This window comes from Pygocentrus nattereri, chromosome 1 (genome assembly GCF_015220715.1).
Source record: "Pygocentrus nattereri isolate fPygNat1 chromosome 1, fPygNat1.pri, whole genome shotgun sequence".
NCBI lineage: Eukaryota > Metazoa > Chordata > Actinopteri > Characiformes > Serrasalmidae > Pygocentrus > Pygocentrus nattereri.
In genome coordinates, this window is record NC_051211.1 from 28,940,820 (window position 1) to 28,957,447 (window position 16,628).

The 16,628-nt window shown below is 38.6% G+C and overlaps 1 protein-coding gene across 1 annotated transcript; it reads left to right on the forward strand.

The window, feature by feature from the left end:
- The first annotated feature begins 1,231 nt into the window (after positions 1-1,231).
- naga (N-acetylgalactosaminidase, alpha) lies at positions 1,232-16,091 on the forward strand. The gene is made up of 9 exons (XM_017710719.2): positions 1,232-1,653; positions 3,056-3,209; positions 3,282-3,422; positions 5,438-5,649; positions 7,781-7,875; positions 11,161-11,322; positions 11,674-11,871; positions 11,974-12,114; positions 15,132-16,091. Exons 2-9 carry the CDS (start codon positions 3,058-3,060, stop codon positions 15,342-15,344), a joined length of 1,314 nt encoding a protein of 437 aa, XP_017566208.1. The 5' UTR covers positions 1,232-1,653; positions 3,056-3,057; the 3' UTR covers positions 15,345-16,091.
- The last annotated feature ends 537 nt before the right edge of the window (positions 16,092-16,628 follow it).

Genomic DNA, 16,628 nt, shown 5'->3' on the forward strand with positions numbered 1-16,628 from the left:
CAATCAGCACTCAGTAGCAGTGATGCTAACCAATCAGCCCTCAGTAGCAGTGATGCTAACCAATCAGCACTGTGAAGCGGTAATACTAACCAATCAGCACTCAGTAGCAGTGACGCTAACCAATCAACACACAGTAGCAGTCATGCTAACCAATCAGCTCTCAGTAGCAGTGATACTAACCAATCATCACTCAGTAGCAGTGATGCTAACCAATCATCACTAAGTAGCAGTGATGCTAACCAATCAGCACTCAGTAGCAGTGATGCTACAGTAGCAGTGATGCTAACCAATCATCACTCAGTAGCAGTGATGCTAACCAATCATCACTCAGTAGCAGTGATGCTAACCAATCAGCTGTCAGTAGCAGTGATGCTAACCAATCAGCACTCAATCGCAGTGATGCTAACCAATCATCACTCAGTAGCAGTGATGCTAACCAATCAGCACTGTGTTGCGGTAATACTAACCAATCAGCACTCAGTAGCAGTGACGCTAACCAATCAACACACAGTAGCAGTCACGCTAACCAATCAGCTTTGTGAAGCGGTAATACTAACCAATCAGCACTCAGTAGCAGTGACGCTAACCAATCAACACAGAGTAGCAGTCATGCTAACCAATCAGCTCTCAGTAGCAGTGATGCTAACCAATCAGCACTCAGTAGCAGTGATGCTAACCAATCAGCACTGTGTAGCGGTAATGCTAACCAATCAGCACTCAGTAGCAGTGATGCTAACCAATCAGCACTGTGTAGTGGTAATGCTAACCAGTCAGCACTCAGTAGCTGTGATGCTAACCCATCAGCACTCAGAAGTAGTGATGCTAACCAATCATCACTCAGTAGCAGTGATGCTAACCAATCAGCACTGTGTAGCGGTAATGCTAACCAATCAGCACTCAGTAGCAGTAATGCTAACCAATCAGCACTCAGTAGCAGTGATACTAACCAATAATTACTCAGTAGCAGTGATGCTAACCAATCAGCTCTCAGGAGCAGTGATGCTATCCAATCAGCTCTCAGTAGCAGTGATGCTAACCAATCAGCTCTCAGGAGCAGTGATGCTAACCAATCAGCTCTCAGTAGCAGTGATGCTAACCAATCAGCTCTCAGTAGCAGTGATGCTAACCAATCAGCTCTCAGGAGCAGTGATGCTAACCAATCAGCACTGAGTAGGAACTGTCTGGGTGATTAAGAACACCTTTTCGTTTCAGCCGTTCAGCTTCGTTCAACTTCATTCAACCCAATTCATGTAGGACTCGCTCGCGGGCGCCATCCTGCGTTCAGCAGTCCTGTTTTTCGGGTAACACGGGAAACAGGAAGAGGTCTGGGTCAGTAGGAGAAGCCACATGACTAACAGCGGCACGCGCTGGAACGCGAAGGGCCTGGAAATAGGAAGCTCTGCATAATCTGAGCAGGCAAGTGTGGCGAATGAAAAGCAGTCCTGCATCGAGGCGAAGGAGTGGTCAGCTGATCTGAAAGAGCACATGACTCCCGGACGGGTCCACATGACCACTGTCCTTTTCAGCTCTGCCGCGACAGTCTTCGTTCAACACACAGTGGACGACTAGCTCACTCCAGGGTGTAAAGGTTCATTTATTTCTACAGTTTCCGGAGAAAAGGGGAAGTATTGTGTTATTTCTCCATCGGATTCGGTGAGTAGTAAGAGTTCGAAAGAAGACATTTGCCTTAATCCCAGTTTCTAAACAGGAATGTTTTTGATATTGCTTTAACCGGTAGACGAGCAGTGTGGCTGTTGACGGTGAGAGTGGCCGTTTTCACTGCCCTGACCGTCAGCCTCGGTGGTCTCATTCTAGTTGGGATTTCACGCTTGCACTACATTCCACAAATGAAAGTAGCTTAGTGCATTTCTTTTGACTTGCACGAACAGGATACAGTAAAAGTGAGCTTCGTATACCGGTGCCATTTCCTAAATAAATATTGACAGAAAATTGTTGGTTAGGTGTAGCCGACCCTGCAGGTTGGTCTCAGGCTTTGCGGGATCTGACAAGTTCTAAACAAGCACACCTCATCATTACATTGCGGCAGAGCCTCTGAATGTTGGTAAGCAGCTTTTAGATTACAAGTCCTGAAGCAGGACAGCACTCAAAGCAACAGCCTTAGCTTTACTTTTATAGGCAGCCACCACTGTCCTTCCTACAGCGCTATGGAGGTCCTTGACAGTGTTTTCTTCATGTAAACGGTGCAGATTAAATGAATATCGTGGCAGGACAGAATAAATCCAGAGCTTTACAGCATCTTCTCAGTGGCCAGTTACACACCTCAGTTCACTGCAGTGGGTTTTGGGAATGTAAAGGTTAAGTCAAGAAATTGCTAGTACAAGTCAATCTCAGATGACCAGTCGTGTCACTGCTTTCAAAAGTGTTTATCTTAATAAAACTCCTATTTGTTAAACTGTTTGCTTGAGAAGCTTGCTTTCCATGGTGAGAGAATGTGGCGCACCTGGAGATGTCAAATGAACAGTCATAAGACCATATCAGGTGCTTTTCAGCTTCCCATGTGCTTAGGTAGTGATAACTCGGCTTATTGCTTAGTTCAGCAGTTTTGTACTTTTCCTAAAGAACGTCATCAGTGTTATAGTGCTAGATGCTATAGATGCTCTCATGAGACCACAGGCAAGGAACAACTTGGAACAACAATCTCAGATCTTCACTCATTCAACACTAAAAGAAAATTCACTGTTATACAGTTTTTTGAGTAAAGTGTTGTTGTTTAAAATAATAATTCTGCATGGATTTGTATCAATGGCAAAACTAAGGACCAGAATATTTAACATGTTTTACTAATATTTTGCTTTCACAAAATATAAAATACACATCTAGAGTTGTCTTTCCTTTTAGCTCATTATCTTTTATTCACTGTTATTTTAAATTTTCTTTTAATTTAAAATGATTAAATGTAGTTATTATTTTCTTTGTCATGTCAATCCCTGTTTTTGTAAATGTTCGGCTACATTGAAAATGAGGGTTGCCCTCAATGTACTTCCCAGTCAAAATAAAGGTTGATTGATTGATCATTTTTATGACTTTCTCACAGGTATGCGAGCAACGGTTGTATTTTTGCTGACATTCTTAGCAGTCACGCTAGCTCTGGACAATGGTCTGATGAGGACCCCGCCTATGGGCTGGTTGGCATGGGAACGATTCCGCTGTGACATTGACTGCGAGGATGACCCCCAAAACTGTATTAGGTAGGTACAGGTTCATAGGTGAAATATAAAATGCAGCTAGTGAATTCATCTGACTTTTTTTCCTCTCTCCAGTGAGGTTCTTTTCAGGGACATGGCAGATAGACTGGCTGAGGATGGCTGGAGGGAGCTGGGTTATGTCTATGTCAATATTGATGACTGCTGGTCTTCTAAAGAGAGAGATGCACAGGGACGACTCCAGGCAGATCCTAAGAGGTGCTGTACAACATAGTCACACTTTAGCTTAGGATTGTCACAGTTAACATTATACTCAGACTTTGACCTCCTCTTCAACCTTATGACTTCAGCCTTATGACTCAAGATCCAAAGTGGGAAAAAATGATAATGTAAATGGTTCTGTTTCCTGGTATAGGCGTACTAGGATTGCATCGAATATATATTTGATGTAGACTTCGTACAGCAACTTGTTCTATAACTGTGGCTAAGCTTTGCTTGTTTTATTTTGGAGCACAAAACAAGCATGAGAATTTGAGTTTGAGCCTCCATAAATGAAGTTCAAATGAGCATCTATAAGCCTCTGTTTAGCATTTAAACTCCAGTCTAATTTAGACTAATTTACTGTTTCCCTCATGGAAGTTACCAAAAAAAAAATCTAAGCTCAGGTTGGGTTCCAACCATGTTCCCAGAAATGATCAGAATTATTGCCTTCAGTGGTAAGTTGTTTTGTTGTTAAATTTTTGTGTGTTTGTGTTCATTAGTAGTTCTGTGTTTTTTTTTTTTTTTTTTGTTGTTTTTTTTTTTTTTTTGTGTTTTACTATTGTGTCTTTCATAGTTATCTGTGTACCATGAAATTTTGTACCAAGGGTAGTAAATATAAATAACCTTCTTAATTTAATGTTACCATAAACTACTATGCTGTCATTAAGTGTTGGCATTCAATTTGCTGAACCATCCATTATAGCTTGTATAGGGCTTGAGACCCTCTCTGTGAGACTTGCCTGAGACTTGGCTCCCGAATTGATTGTCAAGACTTGAGGCTTAATTGTTACTTCCAGCTCATTACTTGTTACTTGCTAAAGAGACTTGTTCCCACCTTTAGTGATGTCCCTGGCTGATCCAGGCACATTTTAATTGATGTACTATTTTATTATCCACAGCCTGCAGCAGTGTGCCATTTTTTTTTCAGAAGTTAACAAAAAGTAATAATGCATTGTGATTTATATGCATTGTGGAACTGATTTATAGTGGAAAATGAAAACGTGTAATATCTGCAGCACCACTGATTCGACTGTGTAGGCCTACTCCCAATGATGGATAATAGTTACCACTAAAACAGTTCCCAGTGACGGTAAAAAGCTGTTATCCACTGGTTTAAAAATGTCTCAGCTTTCACATATCAGATGAAGTATGCCTTTTCAAATGGCCTGTGGGAAAATAACTTGATGATGAAGTGCTTGTGACAATCGCAGTTTTGTTCTTAATTTTTGTATAGGTTTTGTTGCCAAATTAAGGTGATTGTATACTACAACTACAACTTTTCCTAAACTTCACTTTTGACATGTTCTTTTATTTAACAAAGAGAAGGCTTCAGCTCACACACTTACAAGTCCACTTCAATGTAATGAGTCATCACAAAATTACTGGACGAAAAGGTAAAGGGCTGTTAAAAGAATACCATAGAACAAAACCTATCCATCCAGTACGTCGCATTACTTGCATACAAATGTTGTGTTTTTTTTTTTTTTTTTTTTTGGTTTTTTTTTGTAGCATTAAATAGCAAACTAGCTAATTTTTGTAATGTTTTACAAAGTGCAAAAACAAGACATTCAGTTTTGTAAGTTGCTATGGGCATTTTATAATTTTTTAGGGAAATGGTGATAAATAATGTTATTTTATAGGAAATAACACATTTGCAATTTTTATATTGGCGTAAAGATTCATTTATATTAGCTCAAAGAACAACAGGAAAATGCATGTTGGATAATGTATATTTTAGTCATAATTGATTGCTTCTCATATTGTCATCACAATATCCAACACCTTTATTGCAAGTGCATTTTATATACAAATTGTGCCGTTCTATATCATTACGTTTATTTCAGTATGGCACTAATGTAAGCATAAAATAAAAGTTAGTTTAGATTTAATGATAGAATTTGTCTGGTGCAGGTGTGGTGTAAAGTGCATGTGTCACACAGAATGCATGCATTATTCATTGCCATGTGTGATACCTAACATGCATCATGTTCTTTCATGTGTGGCACAAGCAGGTTCCCAGGTGGCATTGCTAAACTTGCACGCTATGTTCATGATCGTGGGCTGAAGTTGGGTATCTATGGTGATTTGGGGACTTACACCTGTGGAGGTTACCCTGGCACCACGCTGGATAAAATTGAGATAGATGCTCAGACCTTTGCTGAATGGGGTGTAGACATGCTCAAACTGGATGGCTGCTACTCCAACTCCACTGAACAGGAACAAGGTGAGAGACTGTCAGGAGAGGAGAGACTAAGAGATCAGTGTAAATGTTTGGAAAAAAAGGCATTTAAGATTTAATCGCAAATAGGGATGCTTCGATACCAATACTGGTATCGGGTTTTGGGCCGATACAGCACTTATTTACTCATAAAAACTCACTGGTACCATCATCAGAATACGTGCTGATACCATATGATGTAAGCCAAGTGTACACTGCTATGCTAATGAACAAATGACTCAAGCTGACAGTGAATGGTGGTCTGCTCATACAGAGAGGAGTTACTGATTCTGTGGTGGTCAGACACAAAGTCGTAGATCACTTAATCCACCTTGACAAATTCCCAACCAATGACTAAGTGGTATTTAGCCTGTTTTTAAATCACAACCACTTCTCCAGTACAGTATAGAAGTCATAGGCTTTGTCTGCACACACTGGACTATTCAAATCTGCAGTGTGACTCACCAAAGAACAAGATTTCTAATATCACATTGCAGATGCCTTTTAGAGGGAATTCAGCTAATATTCTAATATTGTTTTGGTGAGCACAAAAATATATACTCAAATATATGCTCAAAAAATGGTTTCATTACATCCCTAATTACAATGTTTCAATGCAACCTGCCCTGGACTCTTGGCTATAAATGTAGTTTAACAGTTAGCCATAGATAATCATGGCCAATCAGTACGCATGATTTAAGGATATTTAGAGATACTTTAATTTAACATCAACTGTAAGTTGGGTAGCTTGATTCTAGCTGTCTGAAGTAGTTTGATTAGAGAAACTTAGGATGAGTAACTTTTGCAGAGGTGAAGTACCAGATTGAATATTCATCCTGAGTGATCTATTTGTAATCCTAAACTGAGTGCAAATGACAAGACTTTTAAATTCAAAATTAAAGATTAAAGCAGCAGAGAGTATATCAGAGTAACCTGTCTTCTTCACAACTGAATTTATTGTACCTTATCACATCCCACTTTTGCTTCCATCAATTGTAGAAAAAAGTTGTGTTGCAGTTTAAAATAATTACATATGTGTTAAAACCCATTTTTTGATGATTTAAAAATCAAATGAAATGTCTTCATGTTTGATCAAATTTCCCTTTTAAAATCCAAATCACATTAACTTCTGGCTACTTTGTAGTGTAAAAATTGTCATTTATATAATGGTGTGAGTTGTAGGATATTGTCATCTGCTGCCACCTTGACCCTGATACATTAATTTTTATTTCATGGTTTAAATGGTGAATTATGAATGTGTCATAATTGACATATTAGATGCTTGGTGTACACCCTCCTCTAATGCCACCCTTCTTCATCTCTGAATGATCTGGTTTTGCTGTGGTAGAAATCTGGCAACCCTGTATATTATAATACTTATATAATAATTATAATATTTTATATACCATTATAAAATTTAGCGATTGAGGAAACCAAACAAAAAAGAAACAGTAAACATGTGAAAATGAGTCTTAATGATGCATGTAGAGATGTTAAATCTACACAGCTCTACACAATTACAAGCCATACAATTACAAGCTGAAACTAAATAGATCAAAGTAAAGCCAAAAATAATTAAAGCTGTTTATAAACTATTCTGCTCCATATGCTTATCCTCACTACTCTAGTTGTAGTGATCAGTATACTATATAGAGAAAGTTGAATGAGAAAGTATTACATTTTCAACTTAAGAGGCATGAATTATACCTCTTAAAGACTTTAAAGGGTAGAGATCTTTGCCCCTCATTGATTGTAAAGCAGATTTTAAGTTTAGTTTAGCATAAATGATGTGTGTACATTTATGGCATTTGGCAGATGCTCTTATCCAGAGCGACTTACAGTTTGATAATTTTACACAGGTAGGCAAAGGTGGTGTTAGGAGTCTTGCCCAAGGACTCTTATTGGTTTAGTGTAGGGTGCTTTCCCAGGTGGGGATTGAACCCCAGTCTACAGCGTAGAAGGCAGAGGTGTTACCCACTACACTAACCAACTGCACGTGTAATGTGGTTAAAATAATACAGTTTCTCAAATACCTTTTCACTATAGCAAAAAGTGGTGCATATAAGAGAATTAAGCAAGTGAAGTGTCAACCTAGAACAACAATTTAATTTCTGAAAGACCACTTTGTCTTTTTAAGGCTACCCACTCATGACGAAGGCACTCAATGCCACCGGCCGCCCAATTGGCTATTCATGCAGTTGGCCAGCATACCAAGGTGGGCTTCCTCCCAAGGTAAGTAAAATTTTAATATAAACTATATACAACCCCATTTCCAAAAAAGTTGGGGTGCTGTGCAGAATGTGAATAAAATAGAATGCAAGTCATGCTATAGAAATATGCTAATCATATAAACCCTGAATTTAATAGGAAATAGTGCAAAAATAACATATCTAATATTGAAACTGAGAGATTGTTTTTTGAAAAATATCTGCTCATTTTGAAGTTGATGCCAGCAAGACATTGATAAAAAAAGTTGGGACAGAGCATGTTTACTGTGTGGCATCACCTCTTCTTTTACCAATACTCTGTAAGCGTTTGGAAACTGAAGAAATAGTTTTGAAAGTGAATTGTTTTCCTGTACTTGCTTGATACAGGATTTCAGGTGCTCAACAGTCTCCTTTGTTGTATTTTCTATTTTTAATGCACAAAATGTTTTCAGTGGTGGGAAGTCTGGACTGCAGGCAGGTTATTTTAGCAACCATACAAGAGCTATGCTGCTGTCATGCATGCAGAATGTGGTTTGGCATTGTCTTTATTTTACTTCATTAATGATGCACAGATATTCTGGGCATCCATGTCATGCACTAATGTACCCACATACCGTCACAGATGCTAGCTTTTGAGCTGTGTGCTGATGATAAGCCAGGTGGTCTTTATCCTGGAGATGCAGTGTCCATGAACTCCAAAAGTAATTTCAAATTTTGATTTATTGGACCACAGGACACTTCCACTTTGCCACAGTCCCTCGTAACTGAGCTCAGACACAGAGAAGGTGCTGGCACCTGTTTCTACATTCATTGTCAAAAAATAGTTGCACCCAGAAGGAAGTGTTGGATTGCAGTGCTATTTGAAAGGAAGATAACGGTTACCAGGAACAATAATTTATTAAAAATTTCGACTGATGTGGGCAATATTCATTGAGGTACACATACAGAAGTAGGGTCTCTCAGCGTGGTATCAGGCCACCACCATGTTTCCAGAAGAGGTAGGGCCACTCATTGCAGGATCTCATTAATGTAACATTGGGCTGTCAAAGTGCCTGTAAGGAAGACCAAAGGTCATCTGGCATTGAAATTGCACCCCACACTATGTGACGCGCAACAACAAACTGTTCATCTTGCTGCTAGCCATGGTGCCTCCACACAGAATCTCCACCAAGACAAAAGCACGACTCATCACTGAAGATGACTCGCTGCCGTTCTAAATCACTCCATGACAGTCTGGCCAGCACCACTGCAGTCTTTGGCGATGTTGATGTGGTGTTAAGGGTAGATGTCGTAACGGTCATGTCAAACCTACCCACCATGTTTCATTCCTGTTGATTCCTTCTGCTGGGTACAACAATTTTTTTTTAAACAATGAGTGTGTATTGTTGCTTGTTTGTACCATAGAGTTTTAACTTGTGTTTGTGGATGCACTGATGAACTGCATTCTGAAGTGTTCCTGAGCCCATGCAGTGTTTTCCACTACAGTATCATGTCAGTTTTTAGTGCACTGGCCTAAGATTACAGCTAGCCAACATTTGGTTTATGGCCTTGTTCACTGGAATCTCTGAATCTTTAATAATATTAAGTACCGTAAATGATGAAATCCCCAAGTGCCTTGCTATTTCATGTTGAGAAACAGTATTGTGAAAAGTTAAACTATTTGCCTGCGCAGACATTCAGAGTGGTGAACCCCTCCCCATCTTTACTTGTGTACTTCAGCCTGTCTTGGGTGCTTTTTATACATATAATCATGTTACTGACCTGTTGCCAGTTAATCATCAGGTGTTTATTTATTTGTTTGTTTATTTATTTGTTTATTTTAAGTAGTACACAACTTGGTAGTACCAGTCATTTGTCGCTGCCCTGTCTCTTTTGAAAAGTGTTGCTGGCATTAAATTTAAAATGGACACACATTTTTCAAAAACAATAAAGTTCCTTGGTTTGAACATATGCTGTATTTGTACTATTTGCAATTAAATATAGAGTTAAAATGATTTGCATGTCATTGGATTCTGTTTTATTTACATTTTGCACAGCGTTACAACTTTTTTTTTTTTGGGGTGTGTGGGGGTGTGTGTGTGTGTTTTTCTGGTCAGACACGCCTGGTTTGTAAGTTACCATGTTGAGTAGTCAAGTTTATTTAAATAGTGCTTTTCACAAGAAGCATGATCACAAAGCAACTTTAGGTCCCCAAATTAGGAAGCCAAGGTTGATCATGGCAAAAAGGATCTCCTTAAGGGCTCAGAGGAAGAAACTCTTAGAGGAACCAAATCTCAAATACAGAACCCATCTTCCTCTGGTCAACACCAGATAGTGAAACAGTAACACCAAAAGGGTGATATAAAATACAGCAAGTATTTAGATTAGCCAGTGATAACCAGCGGCGACACTGTGTCCTATCATGGTAACAATGAGAGACTACAGTTAGGAGTGTATCACAATGAAAATGAGAGCTAAATCCCAGAGCATCAGTGATTTGCTGCCTTAAGTTTATAATATTTGTAGAAGTAATTAAGTAAAGGAAAACTTGTTTATGTTTGTTGTAAGGCTGGTGAAATAATGTCTATAGTTTGAGTCTGTTAAGGCACCAAGATCATCAAGAGGATGAGTGGGATGGGTTAGGATACCGTCTAGACCCAGACCAGACACCGGACACCATTTAAATTAACATACTGTAGGTTTATTGGTAAAAATTATGCAAGTTTGCAAGTGGCTAAACTGAATCGAAGTGATGGATTCAGGGACAAGCTTGTGCCAAAAATAACAAATAAAACTACTAATGAAATCAAAACAAAATCCAAAGGGCTTCCCTGTCTCCCTGCTTTAAAACCAGAAACGATAACCAAACAATAGCACTCATCCCCTACTTTCCAAGTGTTCACAAGTGTTTCACATAATCTAACAAAGCTTTCACAAACTTTTCACACACAGTGAAGTGAAGGAGTCGTAACACCCCATCCTTAAAAAAAAAAACATCTCATCTTCAAAGCAACACACAAAGTTGTCCCCACACTTCTGAGACCCCCACCGAAAGAAAACTGTCAGCAAACAACCAAAACAAATACCAGACAAAATCATGGACACGCTGTTACAGCCTAACTAAAAGGGAGCGCCAATGGTACCAAAGACATTTGAGGTTCCTCGGGAGTCAGTCCCTCTCCACTTCACCATCATCAAACTTGAGTGAGCGCATGAGAGCAGTGGGACGACAGCACCAACAGTTTGTTTACCCTAGCACTCTGTCGATGAACCCCCAGATTTCAAATGCAATATCTAACATGCGTATTATGTCTTCACTCCCTTGGTCTAGGTCAACTATACCCTGCTTGGAGAGATCTGCAACCTTTGGCGTAATTATGGTGATATTCAGGACTCATGGGACAGTGTCTTGGACATTGTGGACTGGTTTACTGAGCATCAGGACATCCTGCAGCCTGCTGCTGGACCAGGACGCTGGAATGACCCTGACATGGTGAGGAGTATTCTTATTTGTCCTAGCATAGAAACATAAGGTTCATAATCGAATTAGTAATGCAACTTTGCGAGTTTGCATTAGTAGTAAAATTGTAGATCTAAAGGGTTTATTGAATGGATCACAGCATTCTCTGGCTAGCAATGCCTGATTGGTCTTTAATTTGAGATCCCTGCAGAGCTGCCACTCTATATGAGTAACACTGATGAACACAATAATGACCTGCTTATTCTCATTATTTAATTTAGTTATTTATTTATGTATCAATTTAGTCAGTCAGTCAGTCACCAGAATCAGGCAGCTGACAGAAATGCATGGTTACCATAATAAATACAACAACTTTGTTCCCAGCTGATTATTGGAGATTACGGCCTCAGCATGGACCAGTCACGTTCTCAGATGGCACTGTGGGCAATAATGGCTGCTCCTCTATTCATGTCTAATGATTTGCGGACTCTAAACAGTGGTGCACGTGCTGTACTGCAAAATAAAGTTGCTATTGCCATCAACCAGGATCCCTTGGGCATACAAGGCAGACGCCTGATAAAGGTATGATCTGTGGAAAAAAGAGGAAATCAAAGAAGGCTCTGATGTCACTTTTTTTAAACTTTGTCACTTGTTCTCTCAAAGTTCTCTCTCATTCTCCCCCAGGAAAAGAGTGGTGTAGATGTGTTCTGGCGTCCTCTGTCTGGCGGCTCGAGTGCTTTGGTCTTTTTCAGCAGAAGAACCGATATGCCATATCGCTATCAGACATCTCTGAAGGCTCTCAACTACACAGCAGGCACCTATAAGGTCTGTAGTAGTGGGTGCACATGTGTTTGTCACTTGCATCAGATCTCTCTGCAACCAGTCATTCATTTAAGCAACCACTCGTGTGATGTGCCATTTTTCCCCTCCTGTGCAGTCTTAAAGGGAAATTCCACCTTTTTGTCTTTTCTAAATTTCTCCCAGTCATTCAGATGTCGAACCACTCTGAATTACTTTGTTTACATGAAATACTCCATTCTAGACAAATTCATAAAGTCAGTGTTGTTCATATTGGTGTTGATAGGACCAGGGGCTGTACAGAAATTTTTTAAGATCTGAAAGCTCAAGACTTTTCAGAAATTCATTTTATAGAAGCAACTCTTCAATCTTACCTTATTTTACAGCATCTTACTTTATCTCTAGTTAGGAAATCTAAACCTCGGTCAAAGTCGACAGTGATCCGTCATGTAACACAAGTACAAAATAAAAAAAAAATAGTTACTAATCCAGACAGCTAATGTTAGCTACTGTTACTGATGTGAAAAAGGCCAAATAAAACTAAAGCGAGATCAACTTGAAGCCTATTGTGACAGTGTTTCATGATGTTTATCAGAGCGATGTTACTCTCCAGTTTGTTTCCCAAACACTTAAACCGATCATGCTAACATTACTTCATATGCTTCTCTCTCTTCAGTATTCACCACTGTCACTGTAATATTTATCTTGAGTTTTTAGCAAAACTAAGATACAAAGGTAAATAGAAGGAAAATTCTCAGCGGTCAAAGGACCATTTCCAGTGTAGATAAATGTAATGTCTATGCTAGTTGTAATGGACTGTGCCGCTTGTCACTGAATAAAATGATCGAAAACAGCTGATTAAATCAGACATAAGGACACCCCTGGTATTGTCTTAAAGTTAAGACAGAATTTAGGAAATTTAGTCCAGTCAGGATGTTTCTGTAATACTGGGCCTGTATTACAGAAACTTCGAAAATCTTATCTGTTCAGTCACCACAAAAACTTAAGAACTGTTCTGTCCTAAATACAGTCCTAACTTAAGTTCATAATCTGATCCTAACTCCAGATAACAGTAGTACAGAAACTGGCTGTTTCTATTATTTTATGCAGTGACGGGCAGCATAGTTCACTAGTATAATGAACGTATTATGAAGTATTATGTTTATCTACATTAAAAACGGTGCTTTGACGTATAAGGTTTTTTTTTCAGCTTTTTAAAGGGGCAGTTGTGGGCTGGAGGTTAGGGAACCAGCCTCGTGACCGGAAGGTCGCCGGTTTGATCCCCTGAGCCGACAGCACATGACTGAGGTGTCCTTGAGCAAGACACCTAACCCCCAACTGCTTCCTGGGTGCTGCGGATTGGGCTGCCCACCGCTCTGGGCAAGTGTGCTCACTGCCCCCTAGTGTGTGTGAGTGTGTGCTCACTAGAGTGAATGTGGTGTTTCACTTCATGGATGGGTTAAATGCGGAGGTGAAATTTCCCTGTTGTGGGACTAATAAGGGTCACTTAATTAATTAATTTAAGAATCCCAGGTACTGCAGAAGCAATCTCCACTGCTCTCTTATTACCTTCATGTGTTAATGTTGATGAAAACTTGTCAGCTAAAATATTACTTTGACACATTGGTATCTAATGAAGAGACTGAGAGGTGAACATGTGGCTGTTTTATTAGGAGCAATAACGGCAGCGCAGTCTCTTGAAACATTTGGGTAACTGAAACTGGGAAGTGGCAATAATCTGACAAACGACAGCGCTGTCACAATATTCTTAACTTCATGTTTATCACGCTTTAGTTTTAATTAACCTTTTTTTACATCAGTAACGGTAATTAGCTGTCTGGATAACTAACTTTTTAAAAATTTGATTGCATGTTTACATTTCAGCTGCATGTATGGATGGTTGCTGGTTATGACATGACAGTTGATTTGTTGACTTCAATTGAATAGGTTTCCTAATTTAAGATAAGATGCTGTAAGAAGATAAAGAATTGGTTCTGTAATATGAATTTGTGAAATTTCTTATCTTGACCCGTCAGATCTTAAGTTAAGACAAACAGATAGAAAGTTTGGTAATATGGACACTGTTTTTTTTTTTTTTTTTTTTTTTTTTTTTTTAGCTGGAGTTAGGATAAGATTGTGAACTAAAGAAATGTTGTTCTGCAATGGTTTCTGTCCTAAATTCAGTCCTAAATGAAGTTGCCAAGGTGACTGAGCAGATAAAATTTCAGACTTAAGAAGTTAGCTACAAATTCAAATATCAGTACAGCAGCATGTTTTGCTGAGCTTTAAAACTGTAAATATTAAAGTGCAATTAAACTCCAAAGCCTATGGCGTATTAGTGGTAACTCTGATGGTGACATCATTAGCATAAATGACTTCGTAGTCCCTTTAGATGAAACACTTGCAAAACTTTTACTGTTTTACTGTCAGTAATTTGGAACATTGACAATTGTTAGTTACAACTGAGAATGGGGGTGATGGAAGAAGAAGAAGAATGCATTCAAGAAGCCCAAAGATATCTTACAATAAAAAGATAAGGCCATCAGACAGCATATTCTGTCTTGAACAGGTGTTTATATAGCACTGTTGAGACTAATTGATAAATTAATTGCTCAACATGTAATGTGAATAACTTAAATTAATATAATGTTTTTAAAAATTTTGCACAGAATTCTTAGCCTTGTCTTATTTGTTAGCATTTGTAGTTGAAATTATGCCTTGAAATTACATACTACAGAGTATCTTTTTTTAATCTCTCTCTCTCTCTCTCTCTCTCTCTCTCTCTCTCTCTCTCTCTCTCTCTCTCTCTCTCTCTCTCTCTCGCGCTCTCTCGCGCTCTCTCGCGCTCTCTCGCGCTCTCTCTCTCTTTCTTTCTCTCTTTCTTTCTCTCTCTCTCTTTCTTTCTTTCTCTTTCTTTCTTTCTTTCTTTCTTTCTTTCTTTCTTTCTTTCTTTCTTTCTTTCTTTCTTTCTTTCTTTCTTTCTTTCTCTCTCTGTGGTTATCTGCCTCTCTCTCCCTCTCCCCTCCCACCTCTCTTCCTCTCAGATGTATGATGTATTCTTGGAGAAGCCAATGCCTGTATTGAAGGATGCCACAGAGTTTGTCGTTTCCATTAACCCCACTGGAGTAGTCATGTGGTATGTTTACCCATCCACCAAGTGGCAGGAGGAGGGAGAGTCTTTTGGCTTCAGTGACAAACTGCATGGCCCGAAGTTCTATCAAAGAGAACACAATGCTGATTCTCCTGTTGTGCTATAAAACTGTTTTTTTTAAATAGCTGCACCATCCAAAAGCAGTACCACTCCCATCCCTTCTCCAGTCTTTCAGCAGAGTAGGTTATAAGACTCAAAATTTGAATTTAATGGTTTACTTTGAATATGAAAGTATAGTGATATAAAAGTTGGTTGTAAGCACTTCATTTTCAACTAAACTTTTTTTTACATTTACAAATTCAGAGGGCAATTGAGAGTAATCATGTTTTTTGGGGAAAAGTCTGCTTTGAATTATTGCAAGCCTTTCCAAGTAAACACTAGTGATTTATAACACAATTTAAAAGTGCACCAACAGCAGTCCCTTTGTAATATCTTAGTTTCACAAATAGGTTTTTCTTGTACATGCATGCAGATGAGGCAGCGTTTGAATAGTGCAGCTATTGACATTACACTCTGCAGAGTGCCTCTTTACCCAGTCATGACTCTGCTGTCCACTTGGATGTCAGTGCACAGTGCTTCACACTCAGGGAAAATCAGCCAATAAGACTTCTGTTTACAATCAACACCTCAGAAGGGAAAGTCTAGCTTGAAATAGATATTTTTTAATCATTTCTTACTTAATCTTTATTTTATGATGAATGATGATGGAAATTGCAATACACTATTGAACTGTGCTCTGTAACTGTCATGGTCTGAATTGTGTGGTCCACAAATGTACTTTACTGCTCATTACATAAATCAGCTTCTTTACAGATGATAATTTAAAAATGTGATTAAATGTCTGAGCTTTTCATTTACTGTTGCTTTTCAACTTACTTAACCCCAGCTCATGTCCGTTTTGGTTAATTAAAATGTAGCACTTTTATACTTCATTTTTGGAAGTTAACTCCTAGTACATTATAGCTGCTGTGACCCTCCACAAGACTTTAAATTATGGTAAAATAGAGGAGTGGTGGGTAATTTATTTTATATATATATATATATATATATATATATATATATATATATATATATACATACACACACACACATACATACATACATACATACATACATACATACATACATACATACATACATACATACATACATATTTCAGGAGACTTGCTTTCAGTTTTTCAAAACAGTCTGCAGACATATTTTCCATAACCTCCAACACCTGTGGTTGTTAGAAGCCCCCCTTTTCTTTATATATTTTAATAATTTTTGAGCTTCAGTTTTGATAACTTTCACTTATAATTTCCCTCCAAGATGAATAAAGATCCATCCATCCATCCATCCATCCATCCATCCATCCATCCATCCATCCATCCAATTATTTAATATCTAA

Excerpts from the sequence above, each read along its gene's own strand:
- naga (XM_017710719.2), top strand. The coding sequence starts at position 3,058 with ATGCGAGCAACGGTTGTATTTTTGCTGACATTCTTAGCAGTCACGCTA. Across the intron at positions 3,210-3,281 it reads GACCCCCAAAACTGTATTAG|TGAGGTTCTTTTCAGGGACA; the intron begins GTAGGTACAGGT and ends TCCTCTCTCCAG. Across the intron at positions 12,115-15,131 it reads ACACAGCAGGCACCTATAAG|ATGTATGATGTATTCTTGGA; the intron begins GTCTGTAGTAGT and ends TCTTCCTCTCAG.